The following is a 17,451-nucleotide window of genomic DNA, read 5'->3' on the forward strand; positions in this document are numbered from 1 at the left end:
CGGGATCCCGATGAGTGTGATTTAAAGGTAAAAAGGCTTCGACGCGGTGACGTATTGTCGTTCATTCTGCTACCACGTGACCTACTCATGAAATCACGTGGCTCTCATTTCATTTTTCTCTCTTTTTATTCGGATTAGGACCCATACCTCATGAAATTTATACTTTGGACTAAATACCTCACTCTTCGTCCCTATAGTTTAGTTTCGTTGACATTTACTTTTGGCCATTCTAGTTTCAATTTTCTTAATTCTAGTCAATATAGCAAACGAGGCAATTGAAAGATGCATTACATTTTACATCCATTTCGTTATCGAAAAACTGTGTCACTCACATGCATGGGCCTTTTAGTAATTTTGGACAAATCCAGACACTTTCCTTTCTAAGAACATTTTCACCTATTTTGGCGTATTTGGGCCTCGAAATTGGTACCAAGCAAAATAACCTGCAATTAAAAATTCTATATATGATTGACTAACTAGTCACTAACACCAGTCAACTAAGATCATATATGTTAGTTTACCAATAATGGAATTAATCAATTTACATCTTGATTTATTGAAGTGTTCCTAGTTAACTAAGGTCCAGTCCAGTGCACATTCTAACTCTGATAAACTTAGTTGCATGGACATGTATATTTGCAAATCATAATGACCATATACCACATGCAAGAAGTAAGATATGCAAACTAGAAAAAAAATAATAAACAACACATGGAGTTTTTGGCAGAAAAAAAACCCACCTCTGAGTTAAAAAAAAACCGGGGACTCTCCTTTGAGTCCAATCCACTAGTGTAAATAAGGTTCTTACAAAGTACCACACAAAACTCAATTCCTAGACCTACTCTATCGACAACTTTACCTTTGTACAACCTTTGCACGAGATGATGATCCCTTCGGTCTTCATGAGAAGGCAGCTCTTACCTTGAACTCTTCTCCTTGTGGCACCGAAACTAACTCAATATATGCAGATGATGTTACGATGATGGTATGAAAATTTGGATGCAATAGTCAGTTTCTCTAGTTAAATAATTGAAAGCAGAAACTGACAAGAATCCAAAACCGGGTCAATAGATAGATTTGAAACCTAAGAACTTGGTCACGAATTTATCCAAAACCAAAACGACAATGCAACTCTATTCTGGAACGATTGGGTGTTTAATGCATGAAGATGGTTTTATGGCTAGGGTTTCTGATGATGAACACAAAAGGCAGCCTCAAGGCTATAAAAGCACTCTCCAGAAGAAAAATATATATATATATATATATATAAACTTCCTAATAAAAAAAACAAATGGACCCTAGAGTCCTTTTTTAAGGAATTCAAATTTCAAACAAAGGGAAAAATGTGTCAGTTGGCCCATGTGGGTTGTCTTAAGATGTGTGTCCGGCAAGTTGGAAAGCAACAGGAAATTTTGACAAGACATAACCATTAGACAAAATGAACTGAAAATATAAACATGAAATGAATATGTATGAATATGCCTTTGAGATGAGAAGTCAAACCCTTTGAGATATTATTTCTAACAGCATGACCTATAGTGACATTGTACCCTAAATCTAACTAAAGCATGTGTGGTAACACTTAAAAATTTTGACAAGGAAAGTCAAACACAAAATCTAGACGTCACAGGCCTAAAAGTGGACTTGTAGCAGTTATTATTCACTTAACTAGTAAATTTTGCTACCCTTCACAAAACTCCACTTATCGTGAACAGTAACTGTCATGGTGTATTTTTATTCGCAATGATTTAAACTGCCTTGACAGTTTCTATTCACAATGATTTATTTTTATTCTCATAATTCAATTATTTACTAATTATTCAACTTAAGAGGTTAACTTAGAATATGTTGCTAATGATTATGCCACATATCCATATCTATGCGGTTTAGGCTTCAACGATTTGGTATTATAAAAAATATTTAGAAAGAGCCATTGTAATTTATTGTAATTTTTAGACTTTCCCCTCTCGTTTCAAATATTTTCCCCTTTTAACGTTTTTTTTAATGTATTATCAAAGAAAACAAATATAGCAGTTGAATTAGAGTCAAGAATTGAATTAGACCACCAGGATTGTGCCATATGGAATAAATTTGTTGGACTAGTCGTTGTGAGCCCATCCGACCATTGTGGCGATTTCCATGCATCAGTTTTTGTTACGATCGGTCTCCCATTTTCTTGTAATTTTGTCCTCATTAATGTAACCTGATCAAAATAACCCTAAAAGGGTACGCATTGACTCTGTTGACTTTATGTCATTACACATGTGGCGTATTAATAAGTATATTCGAATAGTGACGTTGTGAGCTCAGCCAACTGTTGGAACCAAAATTGCGCACCACCGCAGATGATGGAGGCACAAACTCAAGCAACCTATAAAACATAAAACAATCGTAAGCAAGCCTAAGACTGGAGGAGGGAGGGGGAGGTGGAGGGGGAGGGGGTGTGTGCCGGCTAAAGGCTCACTAACCATTAAGTTAGTAAGCAGTTTTTAGACTCGAGCAGTGGGCAAGAGAATTAGGGTATTAAGATTGCATTACTAGAGATGAGCCCTAGATGGGTGTATTTATACTATGGAGGGGGGAATACCTTTTTAGGATATAATCTTTGTTATAAGCCAAGAGAATCATAGAGGATATCTAGAAGTAGATATTGCACCCCTTTAGAAGTTGTGATTACTTGTGGTGCACCCCAAGTCCTAGATTGTAGGAACTCCAAGACTTATAAAAATCTGAATGAGTTCATATCCAGATAAGATTGCGGAACAATTATGGTCATCTAGCGGAGTTGCTCTGACTTCGCCTATTTCCTCACAATAGGGTGATGGTGGCACCGCTGCTCCATCTAATCCAGCTCTGCTCGGAGCTGTCGAGTCTATAACCGGACTTCTAACTTAACTATATTTACATTTAGTTTTGACTTGAATGGAAATTCCCATTTTTCTCCTTAGACTATGAGTTTTATCCTATCTTGGGTCTTACCATAACGACCCTTGTGTGTTCCACTTTTGTTCAAAAGATGTTTGGTTTTGACTTGAATGCAAGTTCTTATTTTTCTCCTTGGACTATGTGTGTTTATCTTATTTTGAGTTTTACCATAGCAAGGTTTTGTGAGTTTTATCTTTGATGCATTCCTTTTGGGTTTACTTTGAGACTTGCATTCAATCATTGCGTCAATGACTTCATCAATTATTTCTTCGTCATTTATGAAAATCTGATGTAACATCTACTTGAGTATCTACACACTTGTTGAAACCAAATTCGCGCAACTACGTGATTGAGGGTTGAGCATAAATCTTAGTAAACCAGAGCAACCTGCAAAACAATAAAACAATCGTGAGCAAGTCTTAGACTGGGGTTGGGGGGTTGTGCCGGCTAAATGCTCTCTGATGGTCAACTAGTGAATGATTTAAGACTAAAGCAATGGGCAAGAGAATTCAAGTGTATAGATTGTGTTACAGTAGATGAACCCTAAGTGGGTGTATTTATACCGTGGGAGAGAGATCTAGAATGGAATCCTCATTCTAAGCCAGGAGAATCCTAGAGGATATCTAGTAAGTAGATATTGTATCCTCTTAGAAGTTGTGATTACTTGCGGCACATGTCTATACCTAAATTGTAGGGACTCCAAGACTTATAGGATCTGATTATGTTCATATTCGGATCAAATCACTTGTCTCGCAGACTAAGCATGGTCATCCAGCAGAGTCGCTAGGACTTCGTCTAGTGCCCCAGAGTAGAGTGATGGTGGCATCCTGCTCTGTCTAATACAGGGAGTCCATGACCAAACTTCTGAGGTAACAGTATTCGAATCAGACTTACTTCGGCCCTGAAAAGTCATGGTCCCACAACACTCAAGGGGGAGTGGTGTAACATAATTCCTAATATAAGTGTGATTATGTAAATCCTATATAGATTTGGTTGCTCTCTTTATGATATTGATTATTTCTTATTAGAACCTATATTCCTTAGAGAGTAAGTTTTTCTCTCCTTGGTTTGAAATAAACAATGGCACAAGCAAAGAGAAATCAATAGCCTTGAAATTCCACAATTCTTTTTTTCTTCTATGCTTGCCACACCTCCTAGAGAAAATATGCCACAACACCATTGTCCTTTTTGTACCCACAATACAACTCTTCTTTTTGTAGAGGTTGTATTGTTTATTTTAAAATATAAATTAATGCACCATAAATTAACAAAATCTTCTTTTGCAAGATTTTAGAAGTTTGTTATATTTCGAATTTAATTAGTAATTAATTGCCACTTAGTATTACAGTATAGTGGTATTTCTCTTCACTTGTAAGTAAGATATCTTAGGTTCAATTCTCGTCAAAGCAAATCTGAACCACATTATTGCTAGCCCATTATGAGACTAAGCCCACCCTTTCCTTCTTAGTATTAATAATATCGTTTGTTAAAAATAAAAAAAAAATAATTATAATGACAATTTGTATAATTTGAATTTAATTAGTAAATTAATTAAAATTGGAGAAAGTAGTTATATCAAGTGACACACCCCGACCGAAATCAGGGCATGCTGGCCGTCACGTGGAAGTGACGTAACCATGTGCACAGTGCGGAAGCTAATAAAATAATAATAAAAATACGAATATATAAAAACCAGCTATACACAACGTAAGAACATACATGTGCAAGCATAAGTGTGAAAAACAGGGTTCAGAGCTCGAAGACCTAATGCAGTCCGGGAGAACAATACTACATAAACACACCCCAAAGGTGGTCCTACACTGGTGATAATCTGTCAGATATGCCAGGGAAATCCTCTGGGGAGCCACCAAAAGTGCTAACCAACTAGAACTTGGAGGGGCGCAAAACAAAAAGTGTGAGTAGGCAAAAACAAAGCTTTTCGAAAACCATTTCATAAATAAGATTCTAACCCCTCGACGTAAAACCTGTATACTTCCTAGAAAAATAGAGTATACACATAAATATAAATCATGCTCGGAAGTATGCCATGCCAAATGTCTCTAAATAGAATGCAAGTGCTCAGGAGTGTCAAATCAATGCCATGTAATCTGTCAGGAGTGCTCAGGAGTGTCAAATCAATGCCATGTAAGGATCGATTTAAATAATTGAGAGCTGCACTTGGAGTGAAATCAACAAAACATTTAGAAGGGAGTGTTGATGTGTAAATGTATTTGTTGTATTTGTTCTTGCTTATTCAAGTTGTAGGATTTATGTAAGCCATTGGATCATATTCCATATGGCATCTTTGATTATATTTTATTGAGTCATAGCTCATGACAAGTGTAAGCATCTTATATGATGACTTAAGATTGAATGGTTGTGATGATTTTGTAATGATGAGAGAGTGTGAGTTGGCTCAGCTCCTCCTCCAACGGTCATATATTCTCTCCACATTTCTAGTATGAGAGATAGAATCCAATGAAGAATTCTCAAGCCCTGAAACTTCTATGATTCTTTGATCTCATTCTGCTAAGTTTTCCATTTCATAAAACTATTTCATTGAATCCATTCTACCCAGAATCAAAATACTAACAATGTGAATATCATTGCCAAAATGTTTGATACTATGAGACATTTTAGTGCAGCAAATATAAATAAAGCTAATTTAGCCAAAAGTCAACAAAATTTTTACTATTAAGCCATATTTTTTTTTTTGGTCAATCGGTAAATTGAATAAATACTAAATTACATGAATTTAGATCAATCAAATACTGATATTTCTATGTAATGATTTGGCCTAACAAATTCTTCCATTTAAATTGATTGTACCTATCCTTGTGGGATAATAAAAATGGAAGATTAAGGATTTACAAAAAACGAGATTTATAAAAAAAAGATTGGTTAGCGGAGAAAAAAAATCAATGACATATTTTTGTTTTGGACTTAATCAATGATATAATTGTATTAATTAGGCATAGGTCAATAATGAATGCCCATAGGCTTTAAGTCATATAAATAGTTAGAATTTGACTATTCTATCATTCTCTCTCTATAAATGTCATATGGGCTTAAGCTATTATAAACACGAATTTAGATCCTCTTCGGATCAATTTTGTGAGATCCTTCAGACCGAGGATCTCATCCATTGATAGAAATCCAACAGCCAAAATCTCTTATCCTTCCTCTTTTCCCCTCAACTCTTCCCTTTCTCCCTCACTTCGAAGCTCTCAACCTCGAACCATCAACTCCCTAAATTCCAAATTAATTCAACCCCACATCAAAATCAGCCCTAACAGCGCCACAATCCACCCAACTCACAACCACCAATTGCAAGTCCCTCACCTTACCTCTCCAAAATCAGCCCCAGCACCGCCACATCCCTCAATTGCAAATCCCTCAACTTAAAATCTCAACCAATGTTAACGAAACAAACAAAGAAAGAGGTCGCTTAAATCAATGTCTTTTGGTTGTAAAGATCTTTTTATAACTATGGAAGAATATAGAGAGAGAAATCTCAAAGATGAAGAAGAAAGACATGACAAAAAAGATAAAATAGTAAGGGATAGTGAAAAAATAAATCAGACTTAGAGCATAGATGACCTGCAATTGAATTTGGGGTTGGTTAGCAACAGTGGGGTGTGAGGGTGCTAGGGAGAAAGAAGAGTTGTGGGGGAAGAGAGGCGGAGGAAGAGGCTTTGGCCATTGGATTTCTATTCTAATGGAACTGATCTTGAGAGGATATGAATCTTATAAATAGTTAGAACATGTATATTCTTTCACTCTCTCTCGCCTTTAGTTTACATGGAGGAGTCTACTCAACTCAAAAAAAAAAAAAAAAAAAAAAAAAAAAAAAAAAAAAAGGAACTAGGAAATGGACATTGCATTGCAGTGTCCGAATCAAAATGTAAAAAAACATAACCAAGAAACAGACACTGCATTACAGTGTCTGAATCTAATGTAAAAAATAAAGCCAGGAAATGGACATTGCTTTACAATGTTTGAATCTAAATGTAAAAATCAGGAATTGCGTGAGATGTAAAGTGTAGGGACGTTGAGTTATGAAAAAATAAAACCAGGAAACAGACACTACATTGCAATGTCTAAATCCAAATGTACAAATAAACTATAGAAGGCGTGTGGGTGATTTAAAAAAAAAAAAAAAAAAAAAAAAACACTAGTAAATAGATATTGCAACGCAGTGTCTGAATCCAAGATTCCAAATGTAAAAAACTGAATCAGGAAACAAACACTGCAATTCAGTGTCTGATCTGTATTGACTTACTCTAAATATTAAACTATGAGAAATAGTGTTAGTTGAAGTGGGTGCCAGCTGTAGTGACATATTTTGTAATTATTGTTTATTTTAAATGCATTTAAGTATCACAATACATAATTGATCTATTTATAAGAGAGTTGTTATTCCCACCCCAATGTCTTATCTTCCCACCCACATTTTAATGAATTTTTTAATTACAAATTTGTCCATTTGTAAAATGACTAATAAGGACCTTAGTTACCCCTTTCACATTGCTTCTTTTTTTATTTTTTTATTTATTTTTTATTTTTTTATTAAAAAGAAAAAAGAAAAGTTTGGACGTGATAACTCTCACGCTATGTTTAGAAAATTTGTCTCCCTTAAACCCTAACTCATCCTTCCCATCTCCTTTTATTCAGAGAAAGCAAAATTATTCAGCGAAAGAAAAAAGAATGAACTTAGAAGATGACGTTTTTATGGAAGAAGTAGATGATTATGTTTCTGTCGAAGACATAAAAGATAATTTTATGTGGGTCATCTTGATTTGCCGACATCGCACAATTGAAGCATAGCTCTTTGACTTTTTATTTGAATTTGCATTAGATTGGGGTGCAATTTGGTTTTTAATGAGAATTTCTGGAATTGAAGCATAGCTCTGCCGACATCGTTCATTAGGTAAGGGTAAATTTGTTGCATACTGCTATAGGCGTGGTTGATTTAGAATTGAAAATCTAAACAGTGGTAAGCGTGGTTGATTTTTCATTAGCCCGTACTTACAACAAGCACCACCTCTCTCTCCCTTTAAGTTAGAATTGAAGCCGAATTAAGTTTCAATTGTTGCATACTCCTGTCATACAGTAAATTTGTTTTTTAATGTGTGTATGACAATACAAGAAAGCATTGACCTGTAATTGAAATAAAAAAAATATGGTTCTTTTATGACGTAAAAAAATCATCATGTTCATACCAAGTGCAAATCGACTTTTAAAGACAAACATATTGCAAGACAAAGTAAACTGCTGAAGGAAGTTAAAACATGGGTTCGGACTTGAGTAAGCTTCTCCCTTTTCAATCCCGACCAAACGTGTAGGCTGAAGATTAGAAGACCTCGGTTTTATTTTATTTTTTTCTGGCTTTTAGAAGAGAGTAATATTATTTGTTTATATTCTTTTCTTAAGAGAAATTTATCTCTAAATATTTTATGAATAATAGTGGATGGGAAAATAACGTTTTAATTTTTTTTAACTTTTTATAATGGGTGTAAATATAACGTGAGTAGAAAAATAAGACAACCAGGTGGGTCTAGCAACTCTCATTTATAATTAACATAAATATTATTGATATATTGTTAATTGTAATTTTTTATTGATTTTTCCCAAAATCACCCTATAAATAAATGTTGTTTCCGAATTGAAGGAGATTAAGAGTTCAGATTATTCTATGAGAAACTTGAATATATAGGAACTTTGATCACTGCTGTTTTTTAGAAAACAAATCAACTAGACTAGAGATTCTCTCTTACACCATAACGCTATAAAATCATTAGACCGTTGACTGTTTACCACGTGTTCAAAAAATGAACACATCAACCAACAAATTAGCTTGGAAAAGAAGCATCACTGAATTGTTGGTCGTGATACACAAAGGATACCTCTCCGGATCTATTCAACCAAATTCATCTCAGCAATCAATTTGGATCCTTAAAATTTGATCCAACGATTAAAGTTATTATAACTTTTAAAGAGACTTCCTATTTTTAGCCGTTTAATCAAATTTGAAGAATCCGGATTGATTGATGGGATAGATTTGATGAAAGAGATCTGGAGAGAATTTATTTCCCTTGCATACAATATTTTACTACCTGCTACTACTTTATCCAAGTTTATAAATGTTTACCAACGAGACTAGTATTAGGGCGTTTCAACGAGAACTTGTATAACATGGGTACTTTGTTACGGTTGGATTTCGTGTCATTAATACAAAGATATGTGTTTATTTTTCTTCAAATGTCCTTGTATCATTGACTTGACGTCAATATGACGGTGGATTTGTATCATACGGGTCGCTCTCAGCTTTAAATATATTATTCCAACTTATTTATTTTCTTTCGAACCTTCTGTGTTCAATGTACGTTTTGCAACAAAAACTTAAAATAAACTATAATATATAAAGTCCCAACAAAATGATTAGATAACTTGATAAATCCTCAGAAGTTCAACCGAAGGAATACCCTCGCCCACGATGAAATCCCTTTCGCAATTTCAGCCTCTGGATATTAATTTGTAATTTTTTTTAACAAACGATATTATACATACTAATACGAAAGAAATATGCTACTAATAATATGGTTTAAATTCACCTTATCAATTTACAATTAATAAAGAGTTACTAAACTCATTATCCTATTTTTTCGCTTACATTTTAATAAAAAATTTAATTACATATTTATCCATTTAGAAAAAGGCTTTTAAATCCTTATCCATTTCTCTCCATCACCATCTCTCTATTCCCTGTTCTTCTCTCTTCCATTTCATCTCTCTCCATCCGGGAGGAAGATCCATGTTTTTTCCGGCGGCGGAAGAAGTTCAAGAATCCGGCTACAGGTAGCATTTCTCATTGTTCGTTTCTATGATTCCAAATATTTTAGTCAATTTGTAGTGTTTTCCAATAATTTTTCAACTTTTCGACATTTTAATGCAATTTTAATGCCTCGTTTGGTAAGTTTATATTTGGTTGAATTAATTAATTAATTAATTTCCTTTTCACCATTTTCATATTTCTTCAAACTAGTCAATCAATATGCTCAATGTTTGAAATGCGCATCCACATTGGATTAAAGTTAAACCAAAGAATTTTTAACATAAAAATGATTAATCTGTACAAAATACCAGTGTCAACCGGCAATCATTCCTTGCGCCAATCAGACACCCACCTTGATAATATATTTTTAATTAGAAACAAAGACAAAATAGAATCCTCATCTGTTAATCTAATTCCATTAATCCCCACTGCTTGTATATACGCCCCCCTCCGACAACCTCACCGTGGTCAAAGCTGCAAAGCTAAATCCGGCTGCTGTTGCTGTTGTTGTTGCAGACCCATTTGAGGTAAGCCTGCGGCACCCAGTTTGACGTTCAAGTCCGAGGGGAATGTGTAAGCAACATGTTTATTGTGTAAGGATGAACCATTCCACGATGCTTCCCCACCAAGCACATGGCTAGATCTCGGTCCACTTGAAATTTCTGACAATCTGGCTTCGTCTGAGCATAATGTACTCTGGGGTACAAGTTTGTCTGTGTGGTCATCAGATGCAGGGTTGCTTTGAACCCTCTGTTCCCTCTCACGGACTGAAAACGGTTGCATCCTCCATGTCTCATTTTCTCCTATCCATCCTGGACCAAACTTGATTCCAACAGGCAAAACACTTGCAATTTTCTTTGAAGCAACCTTCCAAGCAACAGGTCCAAGATTTGCGGCAAAACGAGCTAGACTCCTTGCATAACCATGCTCAAATTGTAGACCTACCTGGTTTATATATTGAGAAAGAAAAAAAAACATTAAACAAACACTAAGAAATTATGTTATACAAGAATCACATCTTTATACAATGAGCTACTGTCATTATACAGATTTACGAAGACATCTATTCACATGCAAAACAAGGTACATAATTCAAGCAAAGAGATTATTAGACTCCTATAATCTCCTTATCGAAGATCCACTTTTCTATTTTTCTAACAGCAACCCCTTCCCCCGTCACTGAATAATTCCAGTCTCCCATTCAGAAAAGAATACAAGAATGTTCTCATTATACATACCGCCACAAGTTGCTTCCACTCTCCTTCACAACCAGAAAACATTGATGGCTCATCGCCAAAAGCCAGAGCTTGTGTATAAGTGTCGCGTCTGTTCTCATCTACTGTAAAATGTTTCTTTCCATATTTTAGATCACTCCTCAATACAGAAGCTGCAACCCAAAAAAGAAATAGAAAGGGTCAGCATTTGTTAAATAAACTAAGAGAACCAAATAAAACTAGGAAAAAAAAACTGAAACTGAATAATGAGTACAAATCAGTGAAGCACATGCAGTTGAAATCACATACCTGGAAATTCATTCTCCCAGCCAGGCAACCAACTAGCACCAGTTTCACCATTAAGAGACCCATGGGGGCCCATATTTAATGCATCAGAAGACCTGAACTTATGGGGAGCAGGCCGTCTTAGATTGTATGTGCCAGACAAGCTAGGATTCTCTCCTCCAGAAGCAAGAGTAGTTTCTGATACAAATTGAGGACCTACACGATCAAGTGGAGAGCCTTCAATTGACTTTTTCATGCTCTTGCCAGGTGGCCTGCCTCTCCTCGCAATTTTTGGTTTCGGATCACCGTCTTCGTTTACTTGCCTCAAATTTTCAAAGTCCTTTTTTGCGAGCTCTTGTATAGATCGTGCCTAAAGAAATAGTCATTGTTAACCATCAAACATGGTGAGATTGCCTAAATAGGAAGAAGTGTAAGTTAGACGGGCCAAACCTGTCGAAAGTAAATAGTGTCTGGTGCATTATACTCCATTGCATTTGAACATATCAAGAACACATCTTTCTGCAGAAATTAAACATTAAGTCTTCAAATCCTGTCAAAGTTACTAAGTTAACAAGAAAAACAAATTAGAAGTAGAGCACGATACATCGGAGTTTAGTGCACCAAGAATAGAGTTCCCCGGTGAATCACACCATTTCACTATTCCTAACGTTCCAGTCATACATCAGGGTGCCAATGTAAAAAATGGTTAATAAAATAGACCAAGGCCAATAACTTGAATACCGAATGGAATGATAAGTTGCACTATGTTCTCAGTCCTGGATTCATTTGCCTTCTTTGACTAGCAACAGGCTCAACTTGAATTAACATGCCTTATATTACCATAATTGACATCTTCGTAATTTCCAAAAGACAATAATCTCTGGTGTACTTATCAATCATTCAAAAGCCACATCTAGGAAACACTCGTACATAAACCCTTCATTTATTTCTACAGCCGGTGGGAGGGCGAGTGAGCAGGCAAAGGAGATGAGAAAGAGAAGCGGATGCAAGTAGATGGTGAAATTGAGGCAGCTGTGGTGTGTGCGCATGCGTGTTTCAAAACTGAAACCTAGCAAGAAAAAGATCGTAATACAAACCTCAAACTGTTCCAAGTTGGAGTAACCTCCATGATCTAGTTTCGTCCTCACAGTTCCAAAATCCATTGGGTTTTGAATGATTTCCTGATAATCAGGAAGCTGAACAACCAACATATTCACATCAAACCATGAAACCGTTACTCGTAAAACAAGCCAATATCAGCAACAGAAGAAGCCATTTCAACATAAGAAAACACACCTCTTCTGGATCAACGGGCTCAGAGAACACCCCGCGAGTGTCCCTTCTGCAACAAAGTTGAGACCAACGAGTGGTGTCATTTCAAAGAGTCAACGAAAAAGACAACTACTTTGGAACCTAAGACACCTACTTTTGAAGCCTATCAAGGATGAACACCAGCAACTTTTTGTCTGGCAAAGGTGTCGTGGGACCGGACTCCACCTGCGACCCTGTCCACAGAAAAAAGTTGACAGTCATTAGAATTTAACCCCCAGGAGATACCTTTTGAGGCAAGACTTGCGATTGACTAACAGTGTCGTACCATGTAATAAACTGCTACCGTCTGTCGCTTTCAAAATCTCTTCACGGCTCTGCAAGAAACCATTAACACCAATGTCACTGCTAAATTTACCACTAACACAAAAAAAACATGATTAATTTATTATTTAATTTTCTGCAATCATTGGAAAAGTAAATGAACAAATAAATCAAGAAAAGACAAACTGGAGCTTTTTCAGACAAGGTGGTCTGCGTCTTTCTATGGTACCATTTAACAGACGAAGAATTTAAATTAGGAAATAAAGAAAAACTGCCCAGATTCCAAATATATCACTTAATTAAAATTAAATAATGTCCAAACACCCCAACGACTCCACTCCGCCTCCCAAAAACAGCTTCTGGTTTTCGCGCGAAAATCCCTAAAAGATTCTAATTCCCAAGATAAAGCAAAGACAAATAAATTTCATTACTTTTTTTCCAAACTAAGCAAAATATAAAGAAATTTCATCACTTTTCTCAAATTAATAAAAAAAATATATATAGGGAATTAAGTGCAACAACGACATGGGTTTGTGTTTAATTTGAGAAAAGTAAAAGGGTTTTAATTTTTGTAGTATGATGATCACCATATGATTAGATCCGCGATGGACGGTGCTGATCTTGAGAGCGGCCTCCGGATTCTCACCACCCGCGTTCGAATCGGAACCGTAGGCGCCCGAATTAAAGGGCGACAATGTCGGAGTCGAATTGGGATTAAAACCGAGGAGGGGCTTATGCTTCTTCTTTGCGCGCTCATCGTCGTCATCGGCTTCGGCAAGGGAATTGGACGGCGGGGATGAATCGAGAGGAGTAGGGTTCCGGCGTGTGGATAGACGGCGAGGGTTTGGGCATTGGTTCTGCTCCTGTTGTTGGAGGAGGGCGCGTTTCTGGAGATCCAGGAGAGAAGGACGACCTTTCTTCTTTTTGGTTGGAGGATTATTCATCGTCGTCATCGGCCGGCGTTTCTGTTTTCTGATGCCTCCACCTCGCCCCGCCTCGCCCCTCTTCACCTACTATTCTATTCTATCCAAAATTTCTCTTTCTTTCGCTCTCTGGCTCTAAATTCCTATTAAGCTACTTTTTCCTTATTATTTTTCTTTTTAATTATACATAGTTCGAAATATAAAATGAGATTTTTAAAATGTCAATAATAATTTTTTTGTTTTATAATTTTTTTATTCTTAATTTTAAGAAAGTGTTATTAGTATTTCAAAAATCTCATTGTACACTTTTCATAAATGTATATTTCTTTCCAAATGTAAAAAGTTTAGAGTGTAAAATGAAAATTTTAAAGTATAGAATGTGATTTTTAGAATACTAATAACAATTCCCTAATTTTATTACCTAATTTTATTTTTTTGGTAAATACCTTTTTTTCTTTGTGAAAAAATATATTTATATGTTTATTTTCGGGTAATGTATTTCAGAACACTTGGGCTGCAGTTGGCAGTTCTCAATCAAACGTCAAAATTTGAGATTTGGCTAGACTATTTACAAGGTATTCTACTTAAAATACTTTTTGATACAATAATATATTTATATTCGAATTTAAAAAATTTTCATTCTTAATTAAAAAAGTAATATTCACACACCTATTTTTAGAGTTTTACTTTCCACACACACTGTGACAGCCTGTCCCGAATTATTTGTACCGTAGGTGTGAAATGACGATTTTGCCCCTAGTGGTTATGTTTCATTTTGGGGTGTTTGTTTTGTGGGCTTATTGGCTGCATCTAGACCACACGCACACTCTCATCCTCATCTCCTTCCCCTCTCTCTCTCTCTCTCTCTCTCTCTCTCTCTCTCCCCCTCTTCTTCCTCTTTCGTACGGACAAGTACCAAAACCCTTGCAACCGTTGCATATCCAGGTGGAAAGTCTTACCTTTGTGTTCGTGAGGACCATACGAGTTCAACCATACCAATTTCAAGTAAGGAATCATTCGATTTCACGTCGAACCAGGGAACCCCGATTTTGGTCACTGTTCATGCACACATGAAATGTTGTTTTTTCAGGGAATTTGAAGCTTGTAGGAAGCTTAGTGAGGTCCTTAGGAAGCTCGGGGTGGTTCGTTGGAAGGTTTTGGACGTCAGGATCGTGAGTTGCAGGTTTGGCCGGACTTTGTGAAGTTTCTACAGCGTGATTTCGTGAATTTTAGGACTTGAAAGTGGTAAGGTTTTGTTCTACTTGTTGTAAGCTTCATTTTGGTGCCAATTTCATGAAATTTGGTTGAGAAACGAAGGTTTGAAAAATTTTCGGTATTCCGGCGACGGCGACGGCACCTGAGGTGTGCTAGAGAAGAAGACGGAATATTCCATCAGTTTGGACGGAATATTCTTAATGGCGTCAGGTTAACTTTAACGGAATATGTTAGTTTTAACGGAATATTCCCTAACGCCGTTAGGGTTGCCACATGTGTGCCAGGCACGTGCTGGCGCGTGGGAGGTCAAAAAATTATTTTAAAAATATGGGGATGTTCGTGAGGTTGAGTAGATCACGTTGGTGTATTCATACACCCCATTTGAGCATTGTATGAGAAGTTATTACCTAGTTTTGGTTATGTGTTTTAAATTAACGTTTTTATAGTTGTTTCGCACGTAGGTGAGACCTATCCTGAGGACGAGCGCAGTCACTCGAGGCAGGGGGTTACGACCCTTCCATATGCCAATGAGTGGGCTTTTGGTTTTCCGTATATACCTATTTGTTTGTGGTTTTTCCCAGAAAATGAAATGGAATGTTTATATGTTTTAAATGCCATGCATTGTGTTTGCCTATTTATTTATTCATTAGTAGTTGCATATATGTATGTTTGGTGTTGCGGATGCACAGGTAAGTGCCATGTAAGTTATGGTTTATGTGGATGATTAGTAGTTATGTGAGATGCATAGAGAGCTCATAACCTGCACCCCCAGTGTTAGTGCTCCTGCCCAGAGTAGGGCACAGTCCTTCACGTGATGTTCACCTCCCGCACCATACTTTCATCTTGGATCCAAGTTAAGTGCAAAGTCCTGTCGTACGGACCACTTTAGGTGGTTCCGACTCGTAGGTGACCCGCAATTATTCGCCCAGTTTCACGTGATCGTAGAACTTGAGCATATTTATTTACACCCAGTCCTGTCGTACAGACCACTTTAGGTGGTTTCGACTCGTGTGTAGGTATAGTTAGTGAGTTGGAGATTTGAGCTCTAGATTCAGCCATACAGGTCACGTTAGGTGACTCCGACTGACATATTTACATTGCATTGATTGACATTACCTGGGTTACTTACAGTTTATGTAGAGGCATTCGACATGGCATATCTCTGAGCATGTTTTCGATATATGTGTATATTCTATTTTCTGGGAAACTATACAGGTTTTATGGCAAGGGGTTAGAACTTTTGATATTGAAATGATTTTGAAAAGCTTTGTTTTTGCCCACTCACACTTTCTGTTTTGCGCCCCTCCAGGTTCTAGTTTGAATTGCTCTTTTGGTGGCTCATGAGGAATCCACGGTATATCTGACAGATTATCACCAGTGTAGGACCCCCTCTAGTTGTATTTAGTTAGTATTTGTTCCTCTAGATTGCACTAGGTTTTCTGTGGTCTGAATATTGTGTTTCCCACTTACGCTTGCACATGTATGTTAACTACTCTATGGGTAGTTTGATTTTTATTTATGCATACTTTTATTATTATTCTTAGCTTCCGCACTGTGCACATGGTTACGTCACCCTCACGTGACGGCCAGCACGCCTTGATTTTGGTTGGGGTGTGTCAGTTTGGTATCAGAGCCTAGGTTTGGCAGTCCTGTATATTTTGTGAGTGTTCTAATTGTTTTGGTGTCTTCTGTCAGAACTATGATGCCTCATAGGGAACCACATTGCTTTGTTGAGCCTAGTTTCCCCGATATAGCTCAATTGGGGGAAGCTATCGCTACCGCTATTCAGTCGGCGCTCCGCCCTCCCAGAGGACTCTTCTGGAGACCATGTACAATTTGAAGCTGGATAAGTTTGAGGGCCACAAGGGTTTTGAGGGTGCTGAGTGGTGGCTAGAGCATATTGAAAAGATCTTTCGTGTATTGTATAATCAGGGGAATCTCTCTGTTGAGAAGTGGGTTGAGACGACATCATGGTTCTTGGGTAAGGAATCATCATCCTGGTGGGAACAGGAGGTCCGTCGTTTGACCCTAAAGGAAAGGGCTGACTGGGAAGTGTTTAAGCAGTTATTTAGGAAAATGTTTATGCCTCCTGAGTACATTGATCGTAAAAAGCAAGAATTTACTGAATTAAGGCAAGGGAAATTGACGGCGAACGAGTATTATCGGAGGTTCACTGATTTATCCCGTTATTATCTGGAGGTTGCTACCAATCCGGATGAGATGCTTCATCGTTTTCGGTTGGGTACTAAGAAGAAGTGGCGTTCTATGGCGACCACTACCCCTTGGGACTCTTACCAGGAGTTCTATGAGATTCTGTTGAGGATTGAGGATTCCGAGAACATGCCCAGCGAGAGTGAGGAGGAAGAAAAAGATGGCAATCAAAGGAAAGACGACAAAGGCAAGGGTCAGACATCTCTAGGACCTCGCAAGACCAAGAGTTTTAAGCGAGGTGGGACTAGTT

The 17,451-nt window shown here is 37.0% G+C and overlaps 1 protein-coding gene across 1 annotated transcript; it reads right to left on the reverse strand.

Annotated features, from left to right (window-relative positions):
- Window positions 1-9,989: 9,989 nt before the first annotated feature.
- Window positions 9,990-13,960, reverse strand: LOC137732040 (uncharacterized). Its single transcript, XM_068471332.2, has 9 exons — window positions 13,440-13,960; window positions 12,857-12,905; window positions 12,686-12,764; window positions 12,556-12,601; window positions 12,357-12,455; window positions 11,710-11,778; window positions 11,284-11,629; window positions 10,999-11,147; window positions 9,990-10,705 (listed from the first exon to the last, which is right to left on the reverse strand). The coding sequence occupies exons 1-9, from the start codon at window positions 13,803-13,805 to the stop codon at window positions 10,229-10,231; spliced, it is 1,680 nt and encodes a 559-aa protein (XP_068327433.1). The 5' UTR covers window positions 13,806-13,960; the 3' UTR covers window positions 9,990-10,228.
- Window positions 13,961-17,451: the final 3,491 nt, after the last annotated feature.

This window comes from Pyrus communis, chromosome 16 (genome assembly GCF_041283825.1).
Source record: "Pyrus communis isolate YQ-2024b chromosome 16, ASM4128382v1, whole genome shotgun sequence".
Classification (NCBI taxonomy): domain Eukaryota; kingdom Viridiplantae; phylum Streptophyta; class Magnoliopsida; order Rosales; family Rosaceae; genus Pyrus; species Pyrus communis.

What these genes read in the sequence shown, in the direction of transcription:
- LOC137732040 (XM_068471332.2), bottom strand. Translation starts at nt 13,805, where the DNA reads ATGACGACGATGAATAATCCTCCAACCAAAAAGAAGAAAGGTCGTCCT. An exon ending in ATCGCGGATCTAATCATATG is followed by an intron (nt 12,906 to 13,439) that starts GTGATCATCATA and finishes GGTTTCTTGCAG; the next exon opens with AGCCGTGAAGAGATTTTGAA. An exon ending in CCAACTTGGAACAGTTTGAG is followed by an intron (nt 11,779 to 12,356) that starts GTTTGTATTACG and finishes TAATTTCTGCAG; the next exon opens with AAAGATGTGTTCTTGATATG.